This window comes from Cucumis melo, chromosome 6 (genome assembly GCF_025177605.1).
Source record: "Cucumis melo cultivar AY chromosome 6, USDA_Cmelo_AY_1.0, whole genome shotgun sequence".
NCBI lineage: Eukaryota > Viridiplantae > Streptophyta > Magnoliopsida > Cucurbitales > Cucurbitaceae > Cucumis > Cucumis melo.
Window position 1 is genome coordinate 10224302 of NC_066862.1, and position 24630 is coordinate 10248931.

The 24630-nt window shown below is 35.6% G+C and overlaps 2 protein-coding genes across 5 annotated transcripts in view; both read left to right on the forward strand.

Moving 5' to 3' along the window:
* Positions 1 to 24325, forward strand: part of LOC103496104 (ATP-dependent DNA helicase Q-like 4A) — a 71645-nt gene extending 47320 nt beyond the window's left edge. The window contains exons 1-26 of one of the 4 annotated variants that reach the window (XM_008457835.2): positions 126 to 331; positions 522 to 576; positions 659 to 832; positions 1483 to 1540; positions 3935 to 4345; positions 4626 to 4802; positions 4892 to 5022; positions 5271 to 5646; positions 5727 to 5858; positions 6092 to 6178; positions 6249 to 6376; positions 14666 to 14786; positions 14975 to 15126; positions 16021 to 16156; positions 18009 to 18132; positions 18212 to 18282; positions 18451 to 18519; positions 18722 to 18850; positions 18933 to 19091; positions 19206 to 19286; positions 19370 to 19531; positions 19652 to 19707; positions 20070 to 20199; positions 20322 to 20416; positions 23216 to 23293; positions 23377 to 24325. In XM_008457835.2, coding sequence (XP_008456057.1) covers positions 566 to 576; positions 659 to 832; positions 1483 to 1540; positions 3935 to 4345; positions 4626 to 4802; positions 4892 to 5022; positions 5271 to 5646; positions 5727 to 5858; positions 6092 to 6178; positions 6249 to 6376; positions 14666 to 14786; positions 14975 to 15126; positions 16021 to 16156; positions 18009 to 18132; positions 18212 to 18282; positions 18451 to 18519; positions 18722 to 18850; positions 18933 to 19091; positions 19206 to 19286; positions 19370 to 19531; positions 19652 to 19707; positions 20070 to 20199; positions 20322 to 20416; positions 23216 to 23293; positions 23377 to 23758 — 3630 coding nt within the window. In that variant the 5' untranslated portion in view covers positions 126 to 331; positions 522 to 565 and the 3' untranslated portion in view covers positions 23759 to 24325. Of the gene's footprint in view, positions 1 to 125; positions 332 to 521; positions 577 to 658; positions 833 to 1482; positions 1541 to 3516; positions 3632 to 3934; positions 4346 to 4625; positions 4803 to 4891; positions 5023 to 5270; positions 5647 to 5726; positions 5859 to 6091; positions 6179 to 6248; positions 6377 to 14665; positions 14787 to 14974; positions 15127 to 16020; positions 16157 to 18008; positions 18133 to 18211; positions 18283 to 18450; positions 18520 to 18721; positions 18851 to 18932; positions 19092 to 19205; positions 19287 to 19369; positions 19532 to 19651; positions 19708 to 20069; positions 20200 to 20321; positions 20417 to 23215; positions 23294 to 23376 lie in introns of those variants that run through there. The other 3 variants (XM_008457839.2, XM_051086922.1, XM_051086921.1) reach the window with 3 other exon arrangements.
* On the forward strand, positions 12033 to 14353 carry LOC127150088 (uncharacterized). Its single transcript, XM_051086923.1, has 2 exons — positions 12033 to 12918; positions 13237 to 14353. The coding sequence occupies exons 1-2, from the start codon at positions 12597 to 12599 to the stop codon at positions 13260 to 13262; spliced, it is 348 nt and encodes a 115-aa protein (XP_050942880.1). The 5' UTR covers positions 12033 to 12596; the 3' UTR covers positions 13263 to 14353.
* Positions 24326 to 24630: the final 305 nt, after the last annotated feature.

Sequence of the window (24630 nt, forward strand, 5' to 3'; positions counted from 1 at the left end):
AAATTTGAACCGTAGAACCTTCCAAACCTTTCACCATTAACAACACACATATCCGAATTGAGTTATACGTTAAACTCGAGTCTATTTATTTATTATTTATTTTGTTTGTAAATTGTTACATACGATTGAAATTAAATTGAAATGGAATACCATCCCACCATCGCAACCCGCCATTTTTTTCCACCACTTTCACTTTTGGGGCTCACATCCACCGTCGGCGAACACCCAATTTTTGATTTCTTCTTTCACCTTCCGCCGGACGATCCACTTCCGTCACCTTCTTCTTCGCCTCACTTCGCATTTCCTCATTGTCTCCGAGTTTGATCACAAGGTACAACTTTCGCTCTTCTTGACGTCTCCATTTATCCCTCTTCCAACTCGCAAGAATTTCAAAATGGCGATGTTAATTACTAAAAAGCGGCAACATTTTTGGTCATTATATTGTTTAATCAGCATTCTCTGTCTTCCATTCTTACTTACAACTGCATATGAAATTTTTAAGAAGTGTTGTTGTGTTTTAGGGCATCGATCCTAGGCATCCGTGTGAAGTATCGAGGAAGAAAACATGCGAGAAGAGTAACGGCCCTGCCTCTTAATTATTACATCTCCTTTACGTATTATATTTAGTGTTTAACTCCATTTGGTCTGTATGCTGCAGTCAAGGCAATTTAGGCGACGGTCTCAAATTTGGTGGTAAATGTCCTAAAATGAATTGGTTGGAACACTCAAAAGCACATAAAGATTTCTCATGCCAAAAGAAGTTTCTATGCTCGAATTTTCTCTTCTCCTTACCAGAACAAAAGCCTTCTACTACAGGAGCAACGGACACTGGGTATCTAGCCCATTAATTGGCTTAAATTTCATATATCCTTATCGAACTGCTCATACCCTTTGCCTTATTTTCATCAAACAATGATAATTCATTGTTCGTTTTTTTTTCCCTTCTGCACTGAGTTTCCCAGTTAATTAGTACTTACTAGTCTTCGAGATTGCTTATTTTCCCTCCTGTTTGAATGCATGACATGGCAAGAGATCTGACTTTAATTATTTTGTTAACCAATGTCTCAGACCCATATTTTATTTTTAACCGTACACTATGTCTTGAATGACATAATTAAAGCCATTTTATTGATTAAACGTTGGCTAGAACGACAATAGGGTTGTTAACCGTAGCAAGAGTGACAAAAGAAATAAAAAGGCTATATTCCTCATAAGCCTCTCTCCAGTCTCCCTCCCCTTTTATGTTTGGTAGCCTCCTTGGCTACCATCATGCCTCGGCTCCTCTCCTAAGCTATTTATAATCTTTTTTGATCTTTAATTTTGTTTCTTTTGGATTGGGATAGTAGGCCTTATAACTCAGATCTTTCTAGGTAACTGTAGAAAGGTTCAATTGAAGTTTTTAGTAAATTAGAGGATACCATACAAAAGCGGGAAAGAGATAGTTTCTCATGATTTACTAGTTTTTTCTTTTCTTGTGTTTAGGAATTTGGCCTGTCAGATGCAGAATCTTCAAAGAATACAAAGATCACAGATTGAAAAGGTAAAATCACAACTTAATTTAAAAATAAAAAGGTAAATCAAAAGAATGATTGCAACTAAAAATAATTTGTGGCAAGCTGGGTGTGTGACATTGCAAGATCATATTTTTTGGTTTGGTGGCCTTTTTGTTGGTTGCCTCCCGTTTTGTGGGCTCTTTCTTTGATTGTCCTTGTATTCTATTGTTTTTCTCAATGAAAGTTCAGTTGTTGATAAAAAAAAAAGAAAAAGAAAGAGGAATGATTTGATGTCAATCTTATCTATTTCTATCTTTTTTTTATATGAATAAAAATTATAACTTAATAGTGTATACACAATGTGGGAAGGTAAGGGAAGGCAGTAGGTTATTTTATCGATTATGGTAGAATTATTTACAAGCAGGCAACATTGTCTTTATATGTAGCATTAACCGTTAGTCCTAACAATTAACCAATACTAAGAATATATGTACAAATACATACATATATATATGATATGAAGATAAGTTTATTTCTTATTGTTATTTTGTATAGAGTTTCAATTCTCAATTTAAAGAGGGGAGGGAAAACATACAAGCAAAAACTGAAAAACAAAAATAAAGCAAAAATTAAGGAAACATATTTAGAGAGAAGGAAATACTAGACAAGGAAAAACCAACGATATTAATGGGAGAATATTTTTCTATTCTCAACACTCCCCTTCAAGCTAAATTGTATATGTTGATTAAATCCCATTTTGTCTTTAATGTATGAAAAGTGTTCTTGAATAGAGCCTTGGTGAGTATGTTAGCAATTTGCATCTTGGTAGGCATATAGTTAAGGTTGTAGAAACTTAGGTGTCTATTTGTTCTTTAAGCAATCCCATTTTGTTGGGGAGTGTCTGGGCACATTCCGAAGTGAACAAATACCTTTTTATTTTGAAATGTCTATAAAGACATGTTAAAGTAATCCCTAGCATTATTAGAGTGAAGAATTTGGATTTTAGTGTTGCATACAAAATTCGAAATATGAAAATAACCTTATATTTTTCTTTCATTAAAAACACCCAAGTACTTGTAAGTCTAGTACGACTATTAATGAAGGAAACAAACCATTAAGCGCTTGTTAGGCTTTTCACTATACTTGCACCCCAAACATCACTATGCATCTTAGAAAAAGGATTAGAGAGTTTGTAGTTGCTTATCAAATATGAAGATTGAGTTTTCTTAGCCACATGACTCAGGTTGAAGAACTTGTGAACTTTTACTAAATATCTGGAAACTGCAGTTTCAAATATATAAAATTGGGATGACCTAAAATATTATGCCACAATATTATTCTTCTATAGCAATTGTGTTTAGAAATTTCTTCATACCTAACTTCTTAACTTGGCACTTAGGAATATTTAGGACACAGGCCTGAGGATTCTTTAGCATTGTCAATCGTTGTGCGCAAATTCAAATCCTGAAAAGTACGATTGTGAGTGAAATGTTGTTGCACTGAAATTTTTAACTAACTGCAAGTTTGCTTATGGATGAAATATTGCATATAAGGTTTGGGACATGCTAAACATTTTCTAAGATGAGATCTTTAGAGATAAAGACATTGCTCGTTCCCACTATTTTAGAGTAAGTCTCATCAACAATTCTCACCTCACATGAGGTTGGCCACTACAATGGGAGTAATTTGTTAAAAGGGAGACATCACCTGTCATATGATCTCACACTCCATAATACTAAAATTGGTAGTCGCATTAAGAGCACAAAAAGATGTACCTGATTGAGCCACTGATGCTACACTTGCTTCAGATGGCTTTTGCGTAAGTTTGGGTTGTACAAAGTGTTACCTTTTGAGATGTACTTGGTTGATATGCTCTACCTCGTTTGTCTCCAACTCCTTTGTTTGACTTTCAATCTGGAGGTTAACCATGAATATCCCAGTGACTTCTTTGTTGTATTATGATTTTTTGCAATGATCACACTATGACCTAGGGTTTCATTGTTGGTTCTCATTTCCATTGTAGATCTGATTTATCGTGGTTACGATGAGTATTTATATTTGGAGTTTTTACCTCATTACCATGGTTTTGAATAAGGAGGGCAAATCCACCTGGTTCAAATTTTTTTATTACTGCCAACGTGAGTTTTTTTCCCTGCTTCTTTCTTTTCTCACTTTTGTCTAGTTTTAGATCAGGGTTTGATATCGTAACATATTAGCTATAAAGCATAATGGACACTTCAATTTGGCAAGGTATCTCTGTATGCCACTAACCTGCTAAAGTAAAAACAATCGTTTATGGCCATTCTATTTCCTGTTAATTCTTAGCTAATTGTACTCTTTTTCTTGTGTGAGATGGAAAATTGGAGTTGTATATGTCCAGCGCAACTCTTGGAATACTCATTTTGAGTCAGAATAAATGTATTTCTTGTGTTTCCTAGCAGGCCTGGAATGCTCTTTCAAATTTCCAGATTTCTTGTAGACACTATGCCAAACTTGGAAACACTAGACAAGTTAAGGATGTTTTTTCTGACCGTCCTGCTGATAGCAGAAGAATTACATCAAATAGTTTGTCTGATGCCAATGCTAGTTCTCAACATAAGAAAGTACATAGACATTTTAGTGAATACAATGTTGATACAACTAAACCTTCAAGTTTCCGATCAAATCTTTCTGCATCAAGGAATATTAAAGTTATGGAGGACCAAAATGATGTAGATGGGAATAATATGGCCAGACTGCGAACAATCAATCATTCTCATTTTCAGAGGGTGGGTGACTCAGTCAGTTTTGCAACTAACCAGAAAAATATATGTCCCTCTTTTTTGGAGGATGAGGATGACGAGATTATAGAGGTAATCTTGATCCACATTTATTATTTTTTGTTTATTATAAAGCAAATTTAGACTCACTTTCTTTTATGGGATGACTTCTAACTATATTTCTCTCGGCAAACTTCCACATTTATCTGTAATTTGAAATGACCTTTTATTTTTGTAATCAGCTCAATTCTAATTTCTGTTCTATAGAAATAACGAACAGTTAGTTTATGGGTGGCTTAGTACACACACACATATAATTTTGTCCGGTGGATCCCAATTTGAAATTTCATGAATTGGGTACTCTTGGTTACAGAATATTGACGTGGACCAAATTGTTGAACAATACCAATCACAATCAGCCTGCACACCTCAACCTTCAGTTTCTAAGCTTCCACCAATTACTCCAATATTTGAGAAAGATAATGTTGCCAAACAAGAGGAATCCAATTATCCAGATGAGTTGTGCACTAATTGCAGTCATGGTTTCAAGGTGTAGAACATTGTATTATATTTTTATCCAATGTTCAATCTGCTATTACGTTTTGTTCAGCTATTCATTGTTACCAACTTATGTTACAGATAGAACTATGCCCAGAAGCTTCAAGCCATTTGCAGGAGTTGAAAGATAGGCTAATCTCTATATCAAATGACCTGCTTGATAATGTTAATAACCTGAGCCCAGTGCAGATCGATAAGCTTCGGCAAGAAAGGTTTGCTATCCTGTATCCAATCCATTTTCTAAATAGGAGTATGTAAAATGTCTAACTTGCATGCACATATGTATATAAACAAGGACCGAAAGAACGTAACAGAATGAATTTTGGTTGGATCTATTTATGTACAAGTAGAAGAATTTTTTCTTTTGCCTTTTATATTGTAGTTTGTTTGTTTGTTGTTTATCTATATGCATAATACATAAGAAATGGGAACTTGAATTATCGTATCCATTCATTTGCAGGGTACATCTAAATAAACAAATTCAGCTACTAGAAAGACATATTTCTCTAGATGCAGTTAATGAGGAAAGGCGCAGGTCTCATCTTTTCGCGACAACAGTTACTCCGAAGACTTTTCATTTTGAAACACCTCAAGGAGCTGAATTCAGGACCGATGCAAAACTAAATACTTCTTACATTCACCAAGACCTTGAGCCTAGAAGGATTGAGCCATGGAATTCAATGGGTTCATCCTATGTAGATGAAAGATTTGGAATGTCATCTGGTCCGGTGGAGAGGGAACCATACATCCCCAAGGTGATTGATGTCAACTACATTGAAGGTTCTAATGACAAAAAGTGGAGCAGCCGGAATTTTTCTTGGACAAAAGAGTTGGAGGTGATACATTAAGGCTATTAAGCTTCTGTGTTTTTCTATGCTCATTGCCTTATCTTATATTTGATTTTTTATGCTTTAAGGCTAATAACAAAAAAGTGTTCGGTAATCACTCATTTCGTCCAAATCAAAGAGAGGTCATTAATGCTACAATGAGTGGGTATGACGTCTTTGTTTTAATGCCAACTGGAGGGGGAAAGAGCCTAACCTACCAGGTAAATGAACATATCTCAAAACCTCAAGCATTTACTTTAGGTTTCCCGTTCAGACACTCAAACTGGTCTACCATTTATATCTCTATTAACCTTCAATTTTGATGTTGGAGCTCTTTGTGCCTGCTATCATACAAGTTTTTCCAGTGCTATGAATATTTCCTCATTGATTGTCAGGTACTTGGCAATTTTCTTACATGGTTGAAATTATTACTTATTATTTGGTTTCTCTGCAGCTCCCTGCTTTGATATGTCCCGGTGTAACATTGGTGATATCTCCACTTGTGTCTCTTATTCAAGATCAGATCATGCATCTAATACAGGCAAGTTTAACCTATGATGATTTTCTCAATCTGTTATTTTCTTTCTGTAGCTAATTATATCACACCATAGGCAAACATATCGGCTGCTTACCTAAGTGCCAATATGGAGTGGAGTGAACAACAAGAAATTTTTAGAGACTTGAGTTCTGATTGCACCAAATACAAGCTTCTGTATGTCACACCAGAAAAAGTTGCTAAGTAAGTATTACCTGTTCTCGTAGCACAATAACTTAATTCGTTATTTTTACCTTCTGTAACATGATTTTTGCTAGTGAATTACATCAAGGTGATATAAGCCAGGCAGAATAAACTACTTAGTTATTTTAAACTGATGAGATCAAGTTGATGCTTTTAGGGCTTTAAACTCTTAAATAGCGCTAATAATGTCCATCGTTAGCATTGGTCCCTTTCGTTTCTTTTTGCATGTTTATCACTGGCATATAGACAAACTTGAAGACGAGAATCTCTGATTTCATGTCAATCACTGACAGTGTTTTCTCTGGCTACTGGTTTCTTTGCATTAGCGTAGCTCCATTGCCTCTCCTTCTCTTTGATGTCCCACCCCATCAAGGACCACCCTACCGGTGTTTCCTCTGGTTTCTTGCGTTAGTGTAGCTTCACTGCCTCTCCTTTTCTTTGACCGCTCGCCCTTACCAGCACAGCATTTTCCAACAATCATTTTGCTATGGAACCAACCCTTCCTCTTTGTGCCAAATGGTCTCTTTTTTTTTTACAACTAAGTTCATCTTGTGTTTTAATCACGTGTAGAATTATTCACTAATTGTTCTAGCTCCTTGTATCTTTGACATTCTGTACTCACAATCTTTTGTTTTACTGTGTCAAGCCTTGATTCCATTTCAAAATCGGTTTTGTTACAGAAATGCAACTATTTTGATTTTTGTGTCACCTTTCTCTCTCTACATCTTACTTACTGCGACCAAAACCCTTCTGGTTTTTCTACACAAGAGTTTCCAACATAATCTCTATATATGCTCACTTTCCGTCAATAACATAGTCACAAGAATCCCCCCAGTATCACGTTACATGGTTAGTTAGTTCCCCATTCACATTTTCTTCTGTGTGCATTAATAGTTAGAAGTTTATGAAAAAGAGCGAGATTTAATGATTCATGTTGGTATTATATTAAATTTGCCCTCACCTACAAACTTGAGCCTTTGGGTCAATTGGTGATTTAAGATGGTATTAGAGCAGGTGGTTCAGGAAGGGCCTGCGTTCAAGCCTCTACAACGTTATTTCCTCCCCGATTTAATATTGATTACCACTTTTTGCATCTTTCTAGATATTTCAAGCTCACAAGTGAAGGGGAGTGTTGGATATTATATTAAATTCATCCTCACCTACAAGCTTAAGCTTTTGGATGAATTGATGGTTTGATATTTCACATTTTTTTACGTGTAGTCTCTCTTGTCATAAGACCTTGAAACAAGCCATAATACTTGGAGAAAGAATAACATAAGACATAATCGTTAAGATCACAAAGGGTTTATTAATTGAAATTGAATCAAAAGAAACTGGTGTAGATTTAGAATGAAAGTTGATGAAACTATTAGAGAAGCTTAATTGTGGTTAATTAAATAATGAATAAACTAATATGTCGACCCATATACTAAACTAACTAGTATAACTGAAAATTGGTGATCAAAAAGGTAAGTTCTCTCCCCTCTCTCCTCCCTCCTCGCGTCCCCTCTCCGGCAGCCGGGTTTCTTAGGGGATCTCTCCGTTAATTCTCAAAGCACAATATGGAGGTTGTTAGTTGCAAAATCGATCAGTCACACTATTGCATTTGGAAAGAGAAAGATGTTTGCTTTATCGAAGATGTAGAAGCTGGTAGAAGCATCTTTCTTTTTGATAGCCAACTTAGATGGACCTGGTCAGTAATTGCCGATTTACTCAGAATTTCGATGGGACAACCATTTTAGGGAATTCGGCGGGGACATCGACAGCGGAAGATTGAGAATATCAAAGTTTCAAGCGGTTGTGAAAGTCAAAGTTTCAAGCGGCGGGGACATGAAGTTGTGAAAGTCAATTTTGAAAATCTATGGATTATATCAAAATTATTTTGTCTCAGACGACTGGAGTCTGATTCGTAAGAGGTTGGAAGTTTTTTTTCAAACTAAAATTGTTATAAATCTTCTTTACGATGAGAATGCCCTCGTTAGCATTGACCAAGGATCAATATTAGACTTCATCCGTGAGGAAGGTAAATGGTAGACGTGGGGGAACTTTCATCTCAAAATTGAAAAATGGGATAACCTCAAGCACAGCCAGTCACTTGTTCAAAAAGGCTATGGCAGTTGGCTCAAGATTAAAAACCTCCCTTTGGATTACTGGTGTAGAAGTACCTTTAAGGTTATTGGGGATTATTTTGGAGGTCTTACAGATATAGCCTCTGAAATTCTGAACTTAACCAACGTTAGTGAATCCCGGATTCAAGTTAAGAAGAATTTATGTGGTTTTGTGCCATCCATGATTGAAATTACTGACCTAAAAAGGGGAAATATCTACCTTCATTTTGGAGATTTTAAATTCCTAAATCCTACCGGTCCCTCCAAAATTCCTTCCTTATGGGATGATTTTAATAACTATATTGATTGTTTGAGAGTTAGAGATGTTTTGCTTGATGAAAATATCGATCCTTCTTTCTTCCCATCGGTACCGAAAGTCCCGAAATCAATGTTTGCAGTTCGTCCCCAAGGTAGAAATCCATTTGAAGTTCTTAAGAAATTTCCGGCCATCCCATCGGCGTTAGAGAAGAAGACAGTGGCCGGCATTCAGTTTGAAGGGGAATTATTTACGCGGGCAACTGAATAGGCTCCTAATTTGAATTTTGTCGAAACCAAGACTAACAGTTGTTGCAAAATGGCAGTGGGGTCCACTTCTATTAATCCAGCTTTTAAATTTCTGGTAGCTGAAGAGTCATTATATGAGTCATTAAATGAGTCATTAAGTAAGAGGATTAATGAAAAAAGGCCCACTTTATTTCCAATAAGAGTAATTATGAATTTTGTCTGAAAGTTTCTGTTGACAGCTCAACACTTTTAATGCAAAAAACGTTTCAGATTGCCTCAGCAACGGAAAATTCAAATTTTGTTAGTGCAAGGGCCCATCTTTCTCCAGATTATGGAATTTCCAATCGTTCCATATGTGCCAAAGGAAGTAAATCCTCTCATGCAAAAATTCTCAAACATTATATCCGCAAGCAAACCTCCTTCAACAATGTTTGGACTGTCCTACTAAAATCAGAATTAAATGGGGTTTGTGACCTTAAAGTTCCCCCTTTGGACTCTCTTCGGATTCATCCCATCAAGCACTCCATTTCCGATAAAAACCCGGATCTGCTGGAAGTATACAACTCTAAAGTTCAGGCCCCTGATGCTTCATTAGGTCAGTAAATGCAGATTCTACATCTGAACTTTTCAATTTTTCTAAATCCATCATCACTAACACAAAGGCTTCTATTCTGTGAGGCTCCCCCTGCAAAGCTGATTATTCTTTCAAGAACCAGCTTGATATTTATTCTCCATTCAGTGTTAGTAGTAAAGAATCAGTCGGTGTTTTCAGCGCGTTTGACCTTAAATTAGACTCAGAAATTGAAGGGGTGGATCTTAATGCTCTGTTTAATGATGAAGGCTTCTCTCCAAATAAAGTTCCCTTGGATCTGCCAAAGGATTTGTTCCCAATAGTCAATGATTGTGGAATTACTTTGGCTTAAATTAGTAGTTCAGCCCTCCATGTTGTTAGTTCAATTTTATTCCAATATAGTAAGAGAAAGCAGAAAGAGAAGTTGGAGAGAATGTTAATGTTTTGTGCAATTCATCTTTGGAAGTCTTCATTGCAGAAACTTTGGCTGCCTAATATTTCTCAATCCTATTCTCTGAGATTATCTTGTTCATCATGAATCGTGTTATGGTCGAAAAAGGTGTTGGAATCTATTAGAGTGGCTTACGGGAGAATTATTTTGGTGAATACTTTTATACTTTTGCACACCTGGGGGATGTGTTTTAATTTGGAACATTAATCTTTGTCTCTGAAGTTTCGCATGGGATGTTGAGGTGTTGCAAAAGAAAGTACAACCTTTTGCTGATGCTTATATTTCGAAAGATTTTTTCAGGCCTCTTCTTGGTTTTGGATTACTTTGGCATGATAGCTTTGAGATAGCTGGCTGCTTTTTCTTGCTAGTCTCTAGATTCAAATGTTTCCTTTTGAGAGAGTTATTTCGTTATGCTTTGTATTCAGATCTCTTCGTTTTGGTTTTGTTTTAGCTTCATTTTTTTGTCGGATTTAACCTTTTTAGCTTGTTCTTTGTGATTGTTTTGTTTTGGTCTTTTTTCCTTGTATTGGCTGAGATCATCTTTGGGCAGTTTGTTTGGTAGTTTTTGTCTTTTCTTTTTGCTCTTAGTATAATTCTCTTGTACATTGAGCATGAGTCTCATTTTTCATAATTAATAAAAGGCTTATCTTCATTTCAAAAAAAAAAAAAAAGAGAATTGGTGATCAAAGATCGAAGAATAAACTAGAATAGCCAGTCATATACCATGTAGCAAACTTACCCTACATACCATATGACTGGCTTGTTATTTTTTGTGCTCCGTGTATCCTTTTATTTTCTCTTGATGAAAGTTGTTACTTTTATAAAAAACAAATATGGTATGTAGTGAACCTAAAGAACTAGAAAGTCCAGATGGATTTTCTATCATTGAAATGCCTTTACAACAGTCAGTCAAGGGAAAAAGGAAAAGAAAAAAAATATACCAGTGGCTCACAACTGAAAGAGCAGCAATAAGTTTCTAACTGATACAAAAAAAAAAAAAAAAACTGTTGGTGCCTGCTCAAGACTCTTGACATTTCAACTAATTGCCAAAGCAGTAGTTAATGAAATACTGAAACGAACACTTTATAGGCTGTGCATTTTGCACAAAAAAAAAGCACTGGAAAAACACAGCACTATGTTAACCACTAAGCAGCCGCAACCATAAATTAAGTACACCTTAGAGATGCCCTCTTTTAGGCATGCCAGTCATGCAGTGTGAATACCTATATCAGGAAAGATTTTGTTTTACACACTATTTGCATCAGAGGGCTAATATTATGATTATGTAAAGAATGGTTAAATTCTAAAATATTTTAGTTTCGACCTAAGAGTATGCCCTCTCCTCTTTCCTGTAGTATTGTTCTTAATGACTCTAAAGTATAATTCAATATCAAATCTAATAAACAAAGTAAAATAAAACTTAAGTAAAATTCCATAAGGGCGGTGGTAGTGATCTGAAATCAGCATCAATCATGGTGCTTATAGAATGATAATAGCCGGTCTATAAAATAATAATAAGTATCAAATCATCGGTGTCTGTTTTGGTGTTTGTGTTCTTGCTGAGAGGATAGGGAGAGCTTGGGGAGGGTTGGTGGTTAATGTAGCTGGTAGTCTTTTTTTATTTATTTTTTATTTTTTTAAATCAAACCTTTCCTCCCCCAGGTTTTGGTTGCTTATTTAGTTATTTGGGTATGCATGAGGTTTATTCCTTGACTCATTCCTCCCCATTTAGTAAAATACCGTTTACATTTTTTCCTTCGAATGTTTTAACAGACATTTATTGTTAGAATTATTAGAATTAGTGGGCTTAGCCCATTGGGAAGATTTACCCTAAATATTCTTTCCTTTTTTATCTCTTTGTACTTTTCTATTTATCCCTCTTGTACCTATTGTATGAATATAGAAAAATAATAAAACTAAAAACATCGTGGTTTTTCTCCCTGTTCTCGGGTTTCCACGAAAGTCGGTTTCGTGTTTATTGTTTTCAATATGGTATCAGAGCGAAGCAACAACGAAATCCTGAAAAAAATTTTAGGAATCACCCGGACAAAAAAAGCCACCCCGCCGTTAGTACCGCCGTCGCCGCCGTGGACACCACCATGGAAAAACTACTCCAACGGATTCAGACGCCATCGATCTATTTAATGGGCCAACCCTCACCGCCGTGCACGCAACCTTTCGGCTAGAAACCACTTCACGTGCCGCCTCTGTCGGGCGCGTGGGCCCACGAACCATCGTCCATTTATCTCACTGCCCATCCCATCCGCTTCTACGCATTGTCGCCTGTCCAACCGTCTCACCTTCTGGTCATCTGCCGCCGCACGTGCCGCCCATGCCGCCGGACAGTAACCTTCAAAATTGTCAAATCTGTACAGCAGTGCAAATCTGTCCGTCGACCCTTTACAGCAACCTTTCTTCTATAGGAACGGGGCTGACCAACACCATAACAGATCGGGGTTTGAAGCGGGCGAGTCATCGGCACCCTCCGGTTATGGACAGCCATATGTTCGTGGTCTCGGGATTAATCAAACCTACAGGAGAGCTGTTTTTGAAGTTAGTACATTCTTGGCACAAATCGATCTACCGATGTATTCCAAGAACCCGATAATTTCGCTTCCTAACGTGCCTTCAAATTATATAACTAACTCTGTTGCCTTTAGTGCTCGATCCTTGACCCATGATAATGGAAAACGAATTCTCGTTTGTGAGCATTGCAAGAAACAACGGCATACCAAGGATCGGTGTTGGAAACTCCACGGTTGGCCCCTGAGAGGTAACAAATGCTCCTCCACCGAGCAACAGAACTCAGGGCGTATTGATGTTAGGGAGATTGCCAGCACTTCTCAGCCCATTGGCCCTACTGCTAGTCAAACCAGCTCTCCTACTCTAAGCGCCATTGCTCAATCAGGTATGTCTCAGTTCCTTGGCCTTATTAGTGTTGATGGGACAAATCCTTGGATTTTGGACTCGAGGGCCACATATCACTTGATAGGTTTCTCGGAGCACTTTGTCTCTTATATCCCTATGCCGGTAATGAGAAAATTCGGATAGTCGATGGCTCTTTAGCCCGATTGCTAAGAAAGGACAAATAGTCCTCTTTGACAGTTTCTCCCTCCAGAATGTTTTGCATGTGCCTAAGCTTTCTTACAATTTGTTATCTATCAGTAAGATCTCCCGTGAGCTGCACTGTAGAGCTACTTTCTTACCTGAGTCTGTTTGCTTTCAGGACTTGAATTCGGGGAGGACGATTGACACTGCCCGGCATAGCAAGGGACTTTACATCCTTAATAATGATACCTTCGGTAGTAGTATCTCTACGACTAGTTTACTGTCTTCCTATTTTAGCACCTCTAAACATGACTTTATGTTGTGGCATTTTCGGTTAGGTCACCCGAACTTTACATATATGAAATATTTGTTTCCCCATCTTTTTCTTAAAATAGATGTCTCCTCGTTATCTTGTGATGTGTGCATTCGGGCAAAACAACATTGTGTTCCTTTTTCCCTCACAACCATATAAACCCACACAACCGTTTACCCTTATTCATAGTGACGTTTGGGGTCCCTCCAAGATCACCACCTCATCTGGGAAAAGGTGGTTTGTAACCTTCGTTGATGATCATACCCGTCTTACCTAGGTCTACCTTATCCCTGATAAATCTAAGGTTTCTGCTATTTTCCAAAACTTTTATCACACCATTGAAACACAATTCCATAAAAATTGTTATTCTTCGGAGTGATAATGGTCGGGAATTCCAAAACCATAACCTTAGTGAATTTCTAGCCTCTAAGGGGATTGTTTACCAAAACTCGTGCGCCTACACTCCTCAACAAAATGGAGTGGCCGAGCGAAAAAATCGTCACCTTCTGGAAGTAGTCCGTTCCCTTATGCTTTCCACTTCCCTTCCTTCATACCTGTGGAGAGATGCTATTCTTACAGCAGCTCATTTAATCAATAGAATGCCTTCTAGTATCCTCCACCTTCAGACTCCCTTAAAATGTCTTAAGGAGTCCTACCCCTCTACTCGTCTTGTTTCAGAGGTTCCTCTTCGTGTGTTTGGGTGTATCGCTTATGTTCATAGTTTTGGCCCTAATCAGACCAAATTTACCAATCGGGCTCAGACTTGTGTGTTTGTTGGGTATCCGCCTTACCAGCGTGGTTGTTTTCACCTGTTGTCCAGGAAATACTTTGTCACTATGGATGTTACTATCTTTGAGGACCGACCCTATTTTTCCGTTAGCCATCTTCAGGGGGAGAGTGTGAGTGAAGAGTCTAATAGCACCTTTGAGTTTATCGAACTTACTCCTAGTACCATGTTTGACATTGATCCTCACCCTATAATCCTACCCACAAACCAAGTTCCTTGGAAAAATTTACCCTAAATATTCTTTCCTTTTTTATCTCTTTGTACTTTTCTATTTATCCCTCTTGTACCTTTGTATGAATATCAGAAAATAATAAAACTAAAAACATCGTGGTTTTTCTCCCGGTTCTTGGGTTTCCATATAAGCCGGTTTCGTGTTTATTGCTTTCAATATTTATATTTATGATGGTATAATTTATGTAATTAATATTGAGATTGGTTCAATATTTTATGTAATTGATACTGAGATTGGTCCATCTCCTTTCCTTTTCAATGAACTGTTTTGTACAGAAGCGATTTTCTTTTGAGACATTTGGAGAGTTTGAATGCTCGTCACTTGCTTGCTAGAATTGTTATTGATGAAGCACATTGCGTCAGTCAGTGGGGGCATGATTTTCGACCAGATTATCAGGTTTGTCCTCAAAAGCTTTTGACTTGTCTTTCCCACTATCTAAAACAGGCACAAAAACGTGAGTAAGTGTGAAGCTTTGATCTCACCCTCAACCATATAGGCGGGGAGGTGTGATCTGACATGACAAAGTCCTAGTTGCTGGCATTTCTTTCTTTTGGGTTTTGATAAGAGCTCCTTTAAATCTTCAGGGCCTTGGTATCTTGAAACAAAAGTTCCCTAAAATTCCTGTATTAGCTCTAACAGCTACTGCAACAGCTAGTGTAAAAGAGGATGTTGTGCAAGCTCTTGGACTTATTAACTGCATAATTTTCCGTCAAAGTTTCAATCGGCCAAATTTATGGTAAGTAATGATTAAATTTGTATGCTCATGTTAGGCTCCTTTGATTTTTTTATTAATCTTTTCATCCATGGCATTGTAAATGAAAATAATATTTCTTGAATGACTTATTAAGCACCTGAAGATCAGTCCATTAAGTAGAAAGGGAATCATAAGATATTTTTCATGCAGAAACTTTAGATTATTAATATTTCTTTTTGTAAGAAATTAATTTAATTGAAGAGGGGGAGGAAAACAAATTAACTAAGAACTAATATAACAGGAGTATGGAAAAAAAATTTCAGTGGTACAATTTCTTTATTATTAGACACTATCGAAATGACAAAATAGAACTCAACATGCAACTTAAATCCATGATGACGGATGGGGGCATTGGATTAAGTGGAATAATTTAGGTTATTAAAATAACCTTGAAATATTACTTTTTTAGGAACTTCAATTCAACTTGGGAAAACTATAGTACGGGATTGCTTCTTCTGCAGGAGTCAATACAAGGATGCCGTTAGAATTTCTATTATTCAGGAATATTTATGTGTTAATATTTATTGTCAATATTTTTTTTTTGTAATTGGTATTCTTTTTTCTTTAATGTAATGGTCTCTCTTCTATGCAAGAAGACCTATATCGCACATATCAATATTCAACTGTATAATTGTATCCCTAAAATTCTATATGGTATCAGGATAGGAGTCTTGTGTCAAGCTCCTATAATGTCTCCCCCTGTAAATATTGATTTTCACTAGTTGGGTCTTTAACAAATTTTCAAACCCACAGTTGAGGGGGAGTGTGAACACATTGATATAATTAAATTAACGATAATCCATAAGCTTTAGGTTTGGGTCAATCATTGATTTACATATGCTTTCATGTTATTTACATTGATCACTGATCTTGCAGGTACTCTGTGATTCCAAAGACTAAGAAATGCGTGGATGATATTGATAAATTCATCAAAGAAAACCACTTTGATGAATGTGGGATTGTTTACTGTCTTTCAAGAATGGACTGTGAAAAGGTTGCTGAAAGGTTACAGGTTGGTTTTCTCAGTCTGTTTATATATCTGAAACTCTTACAGCTGGATGCTATCAATAATAACATGAATATGCAGATTGTAAAAAACAAGAATCAACTATCTACAACCAATGCCCTAGGCTCCCCAATTCCAAACTCTTTTTTTCCAATGGAATTCATAAGATTAGAAATTACAGAGATAAAATTTATCCATTCACATAAGAGTAAAATGTCCCAAAAAAGGCGAACTATATAGTTATGTTGGATATATAACTAAATTTAACTTTATCCATCAGCTTAAACTTTTGGGTCAATTGGTAATTTAAAATGATATAAGAGCAGGTGGTCTAGTGAGCTCTTGTATTCAGCCCCCTGCAATGTTATTTCCTCCGTACTTTGACATTATTTCCAATTGTTGGGTCATTGACATATTTCATGATCACAAGTGACGGGAAATGTTGGTGATATATAATTGAATTTACCTTCACCCATCAACTTAAGCTTTTGGTCAACGTTTATGAAGTTGAAAAATGAATTTAACTTTGAAGATAAAAGTTGCTCGTGAATAGATTTGTTTGATTAAGCTCATATTAAAGCTTTTTCTTGGTGCTTTTTCAAATAGTTTTATGGTTTTCTAAGAAGCACGAACTAGTTACTTTGGCTAGCATGTCCGTGTCCAACACGTGTTGGACACTTGGACACAATGACACTTGGTGGACACCTATCGAACACTTGTTAGTGCAATAAATGTATTGGACATACATAGAATACTTGTTAAGTAGACTAAAAAGACATATATGACAATAATAGTAACTTTTGAGTGTAGAATACATTTAGTTAAGTCTTTTAAGCATACATCAATGCATTTACTTTGAATTTTTTTACTATAAAGATGATATAGATTTTTTAATAAACATGTTCTTGCCATTTTGTGTCCTAGATTTCTAAAAAAATGGTGTGTCACCATGTTCGTGTTGTGTCTTGTCCATGTCTCATATCCGTGTCCATGCTTCTTAGATGGTTTTTCTTGTATAGTGATTATTTGAGTTGAAATGCTTTTATTTTTGCTTTGTAATTTTCATTTCTTTTCAATCTTTTTGGTGGCTGTATATTTTGAGCACAAGTCTCTCCTTTTTTTTTTAGTGCATGTTTGAGAGTTAATTTGAAATGGTCAAAATCACTTTTGTCAGGTTCAAAATTATCCCGATACACATCTATAGTCACTCAAAATTAATTTAATATTTAATTTTACCCTTTCAAATGTAATTTTTATTTGAAATGGTTAGAATCACTTTTGTCATGTTCAATTATCCCGAAACACATCTACTACTACTACTTCTGCTGCTACTCCTAATCCTATTGTTACTGCTACTGCTATTGAAGCATGGAGGGAAATGTTAAAATGCATTGAATCTCAAACAATCTTCCTTCAAACCATAGAACTATGAAGAAACCCCTTCTAACATTTCATGGATACCTGACTTTTACTCATAGGTTAAATCAAAAGCTTGCAAAAGACACCTCTACACAACCAAAAAAATGACTTGGATTCTCAGCGTTGCTTCTATTTCTTTTTTTTTTCTTAAAGCATAGAGGGAAATGTTCAAATGCACTGAATCTCAAACAATCTTCCTTCAAACTCTCTTCCTATGAATATTTCAAATTAACCATAGAACTACAAAGAAACCCTTTCTAACATCTCATGGATACCTGACGTTTACTCGGTAGGTTAAATCAAAAGCTTGCAAAAGGCACCTCTGCCCAACCACAAAAATGACCTGGATTCTCAGCGTTTCTTCTATTGTTGTGTGCTTTTTGAAGTTGACAACAGCGATTAAAATATGTACATCCAACTTAAATCGGTTACTTTTCAGGAATGTGGACATAAAGCAGCCTTTTATCATGGTAGCATGGATCCTGCCCAACGCTCCTTCATTCAGAAGCAATGGAGCAAAGATGAAATTAATATAATTTGCGCTACAGTGGCTTTTGGAATGGGTATAACTGATTATTGCTTGTCGAAATATGAATTTGTATAGAAATAACAATCAACTATGCACTTATTTGGATATTTCAGGCATCAACAAGCCAGATGTTCGGTTTGTCATTCACCATTCTCTTCCAAAGTCAATTGAAGGGTACCATCAGGTAATTAATTGTATACTGCTTCATTTAGTTGCTATTGTCTAATAGTCTTCATTCAAAATATTTTTAATTCATCTCACCTCATGCCCCCCCAATAGAGCTGCTGGATTATTGATAATATTGTTTCTTATTATAATGTTGTTGGCTTACTGTGTGTTTCTAATGTTTTAGGAGTGTGGCCGTGCAGGCAGAGATGGTCTGCGTTCATCCTGTGTGTTATATTATAGTTACAGTGATTATGTAAGTTAGTGATCATGGACTAACGTCTTACATTATCTGGCTTTAAAGGGTATAATATTACATTCACAAGGTTCTTGAAAAGTGGGTTGGACTTTAGTATCCATTGCTTATTGCTTACCGGCTCTTAAATTGATGAGTGGAGGCAAATTTAAAGTAATATCTAATGCTTGCATTTGTCAAAACTTCTTGAACATGTATGCAGATACGAGTCAAGCATATGATTAGCCAAGGAGCCACTGAGCAAAGTCCTCTCGTATCTGGATATAATCGTACCAATCTGGGCAGCTCTGGAAGGATACTAGAGACCAACACTGAGAATCTTTTGCGAATGGTGAGTGAGTTCTACCATTGTTCCTTTTTCTTAAAAATATTATTAGAATATAAAATCTTAATCGATTTGTTCCTTATTTTAGGTGAGTTACTGTGAAAATGATGTAGATTGCCGGCGTTTGCTGCAACTTGTCCATTTTGGGGAGAAGTTTGATCCTGGAAATTGCAAGAAAACATGTGATAATTGTTTGAAGTCCATGAATCTTATAGAAAAGGATGTCACTGATATTGCTAAGCAACTGGTCTGGTGCAAAATTTTGCCGTGTTTTAAAATGTTTTGTTAAAATTACTCTATTATACGTTGTTGAGTTAATTCAAAAACTGATTTGTAAGGTTAAATTTTGTTTATTTTAAAGGTTGACTTGGTGAGGTCCATGGGGCAGCAATTTTCATCCGCTCACATACTTGAAGTCTACAGGGGTTCCTTAAGCCAATTTGTGGGTCATGATATAAACTTGTGTTTTTTCTGTTAGCTTCAAGTTGGGTATTTATTCTAATTGCCTTTTATTGACAAATCTAGGTGAAAAAACACAGACATGAAAAGTTGAGTCTGCATGGTGCTGGAAAACATCTTTTGAAAAGTGATGCTTCTCGCATATTGCACTATCTTGTTATTGAGGATATCCTCGTGGAAGAAGTGAAGAAAAATGATATTTATGGATCTGTTTCATCCCTACTGAAGGTGGTAAACCAATTGCTTCTTCCTTTATGCTAAATAGAAAAAATGGTTCTAAGCTTGTTATCTTCTTTCTTCTTTCGGCCTTTTCTAATTCTCAGTTATGATATTTCAATTTGTTCTTAGGTGAACGAAACCAAGGTTCAAAGTCTTTTAAATGGAGGGCAGCGAATTACATTAAGGTTAAGTATTTCTCCTAACAGTTACTGTTTGTGTGCAATTTCTATGACAATTTACAAGTCATAAGTGAATGCAGTATTCATATTTATGGTATATGTATTACCCTTGGAATGATGTGTGATCTAGCTATCATAATCCATAATAACCCAATAGGTTTGCTGTTGTGTTGAAGTCATACTATTGGTCCGAACTAATTCCAAAAGCAAAAATGGAAAGGCTTGTCCTGCTGCCGCTCTTTTCTGTTCTCTATATTGATTGTCTTTTAACTCATCTATAAGCTGTATTGTTCTTGCACTACATCTTTGCTTAGCACCTGAGACTTGGCAGCTAATTTGTTTTCTCTGGTACTTGACACACTTTCCAGGTTTCCATCAATTACAAAAACAAATAAACTGAGCAAATTTGAAATGACTCCAGCTAAAGGTTCTTTGGTATTTGGAAAAATGTATCCCAATATCGACACTCCTGCCCAGCCTCAATCTGAAGTTGATGTGGTAATTTATAAATCCTTTGCATAGCATTAAGCAGCATGGTTTTTTTTCTTGATGTTTGTGCTGTACAGTTCGTTACTTGGTTTGTTCTCAAGTGGGAAAATGATTTTGTTTTCTTACTGCAGCAACTCTCAGCAAAATTATATTCCTCTTTGCGGATGCTTCGAACTAATCTCGTTAAAGAGGCTGCAGATGGTGTTATGGCGTATCATATATTTGGGTAGGTTTTTTTCACTTTGTTAGCTCCTTTAAAGATGTCTCTCTCTCCCTCTCCTTCATTTTTCTAAAAGAAAACTTGGTGACTATAGTCTAAAAGTAATAACAAGAGAAAGTTGGAGAAGATTTCCAATCCTGGTTATTGGAAACCTCAGATAGGTTCTCTAATTTTGTGTTTCAGGATAGAACCAAAGAGATCTTCTTTGATGTCCGAAAATAAACCACAAAAAATTATTTGACGTCATACACTTGGGGCACTTAAATGTTTCTAGGATTCTTCTACTTTTCTTCTCAAATGTCCCAAACACTTTTTTACTCTCGAGTCAATGATTAATGAGGTCCCTCCCTATCGATGAAGATAATGAGATAAATGCTGAATGTGGCTCATCTCTTCCTTTGCCACCTCACACAAATCATATCTCAAAGACATCAATGTGCGTTTCTGTATGTTCTGACTAATTATCTGTCACTTTTGCTTCTATTCACCATTTCTTAGATGAGGTTGGATCTATTGTTGATATCTAGGTATATAAGTGGGTGAAGATTATTATCGTGTTTAGTGATCATTGTTTGCTGCTTCTGTAAGTAGCATCAAACTTCTTTTAGGAGAAGTGCAAGAAAAAAGATTCGTGTAACTACTAAGTGTTTTGTACTTAGGAAGACATACTCAACTCATATGGAGAGTTGGTTGGTCTGTAGCACGGACTTCTATGGTAAGTTGGCCAGTAGTTGCAGGGAGGAGAACAAGAAGAGATGAGTAGGTCATGGGAGGAAAGAGCGCATTGTGGATGAAAAAGATATAAGATGACTCGTCACTATACAGATGTTAAATGGTAAGCACAGGCAAGCATTGTAACTGCAAAATACTAATAACAAGAGAGCAAGTAAAGACTCATAAAGTTGGTAACCTAGTTTGGTGAAATCCACCTACGTTTGGGGTGTAGTGTGCCTAGACAAGATAATCCATTAGTATTAAAGAATTACAATTACAATGCCGTACTTATTTGCAATACAATGACTATTACAGCTACTCACATGGAGCCCACTCGCATATCACCTAGATTACCCCTAGATCTGAGATTCCCTCTCAATTAAACTTAGGCTCCCCTAAGTATACGAATATTAGTGAATGATCACTTAGATTCTCCCTCGGTGTGAGACTTACTCTCACCAAGACTATTATTTTTCCTCCTTCAAATGCAACTCCATTTGATGAGCTTAGGCTCCCCTTGAGTTTGATAAATACTTCTCAAGTTGATGAAGAACAAGTCAACAAGATCTAGAGAATCACTCAAGATCGATAATGACAAAAGCTTTACGATCTAATGAAACGACACACGTGTTCTTCGGCACAAACACAACACAATGGCAGGAATATTCTTAAAAAACGACCGACCCTAAAATTGAACAAGATGCTATATATGTTTGTGTGAATATATATGAGTAGCTTTGAGAATATCTTTTTGGAAGAATAAATCAACTCTGTAAGGAAAAATACAACATATCACGAAGTGTACGAAATACTACTAATATACAAGGAAAAAAACTTCTGCAGAATGTATTGCCTTTCACGTTAGAGATATTGAAAAAGTTATAACATATCGAGAGACATGTTACAAAAACGCCAATCATATTTGCAATAACAAACACCGTAACAAAGGACATGGTAGTAGAGTAGGGGCATGTTTGGAAGCAATTTCAGAGTGACTAAAATCACTTTTTACATGTCAAAAATCTTTCTTTTAGTCTAATGGTTTTTAACTCTAGCTTTTTTTCCTCTCAATTTATTTTTTACTCTTTTTCTAACGTTCTGCTCTTGATTTTCCCCCCCTCACTCTTAAGTTTTTCTTTCTTTAAAGTTATTCTCCAAAATTTTTTGTATCTTTCTAGCTTTATTTTACTTTCTTCTTATTTTTATTGTCTCTGCTAAATTTCTTGTCAGACTAACATTTATTATTATTTTTGAAAATTTTCTCTAGCTCTCTATTTTGTCTCTAGAAACTTTAATATTTCTCTCAATAAAGTTCTTTGCCTCTAATTTTTAGTGATTTGATGATTCTAAAACTACCTTTGGAAACAAACATTAATCACCTGAAAATCTTTTAAATTGAATTTAAATTATTTATACTATGAAACTTTAACATGATTTGTCACAATCTTTTAAATTGAATTTAAATTATATATACTATGAAACTTTAACATGATTTGTCACAATCTTTTAAATTGAATTTAAATTATATATACTATGAAACTTTAACATGATTTGTCACACTTTTACAAAACTAATTATAGTTAAATTATTTAGCTCAAAACACCGATTCTAAAAATTTAATCTCAAACATTCCCTTCAAGTCATTGTAATAAAAATAATAATAATAATAAAAAGCATTGAAAATCACTCTTAAAAAGCTTAGAACAAACATTAAAATGTTTATAAGAAAATCACTTGTTAATAAATGAAATTTGTTAAAATTACTATTTCTAAAAACACTCCCAAGTATGTCTTAAGAGTCCTACAATTTGTAAATAAATACACTTTTAATTGTTTTAGAGTTGGTGATCTATGTTAGTACTTTTTATTTATGACATTTGATGATGTTGAGTATGTCATTTTTTAAAATGGCCGTCCTGTAATTTTGTACCTTCTTTTTTATATGATATATTTTTTTTTTCGTTTTGAAATGCAGTTAGGCTGCATCATGGTTTCGTTATGAGATTGTTTTTTTCCTTTTTAATTTCTATTTACGTCCAAATTTCTTCGTGAAGTGCTGATTAGTTGATTACATTTCTTCTCTCAATACAGAAATGCTACATTGCAACAGATAAGCCGAAGAGTTCCCAGATCGAAAGAAGAATTACTTGATATCAACGGCATTGGCAAGTAAGTTTCCAGGCTTCTTGTCTTAAAAAATTTAATTTACTCTATAGTACAAAACATTTGACAAAATAATCTCCTTAATTTAGGGCTAAGGTAAGCAAGTACGGTGACCGTATTTTGGAAACCATAGAATCAACCATCAATGAATTCTATGGAGCAGGGAAAAATGGAAGCAACAGTAATGACAGTAACGATTCTGGAAAGAGAAGAAGAGGTGGAAATAAAGATAAAGATGAATATTTAGATGAAAATGACGCCACTAAAAGCTTTGATAGATCAAAGAAAAGAGCAACAAATATTCAGAGCATAGATCCTAAAGTCCATAATTCTTCTAGGCCGGAACATCCAGATCAATTCTTTGACAGTGAGCTGGATTTCGATGACAGTCATTATGAAATTCGTGACTTGGAGCTAAACAATAACCTGGATCATGGTAATGATGGAAGGGTGTTACCTTCATGGTCATAACAGAAATTCTGGTTGGTAACTGTATAGTTTTAGATGAAAAATTTATCATTGCTCAGGTTGTTTTGAATGGTATATAACTGAAGGTGAAGCCATCCTGGGGGAAGGTAAAGGGAGTTTTGATTTATACAAATGGTGCTTGAAACTTGGAACAGAGCAATCCAATTGAAATGGAAACCAATCTTTCACTGCTACAAATACATTGAAAAATGCATGAAGCTTCAATAGCAAGGTTGCAAGTTGAGAACCAATGGCAAAAAATCCACATCTCAATGTTGAAGATGAAAGGATTGGTGGTAAAAGTTCAAGAGAGCTTCAACAAATGTCGCTGAGATTGTGGAATCACTTTCTAGGTGATTGATGCTAATTAATATGTGTTAGAATTAGTATGGCCCAAATGCTAATGGTAAATATTGATTCAAGGATTAGTGTGTAATTGTTAGTATATTTTTGATTAATAGATGAAGAGCTGACTCTTCAAAAGAATGTTTAAAAAGGTACACATTTGACATTCTGAAAAAAAAAAATCTGAGTACATCTTTTATATTTATTAAATCTCATATTTATGTACTTTGCTGGCTCTAATCCCAAGATTGTAAATAACCATTGACAACCGATCCCACTATTTCTTGTCTTTTGTATGAAATTGATTTTGATATTGTCCTTCTGATTATCACATAATATATGTTCCATTGTATTAGCCATTTGTATAACATTGTTCCTGATGTGTATGGTGTGGCAAGATGTACTTTGCTTTGAAATTTATTTATATTGGTGATCAATTTTGAACTAAGGCAAGTCTAAAACTTTGAATACTATAGTGGTGTTTGATACACTATTTTAGAGTTACATTTTTTGATCAAATCTTTTACTTC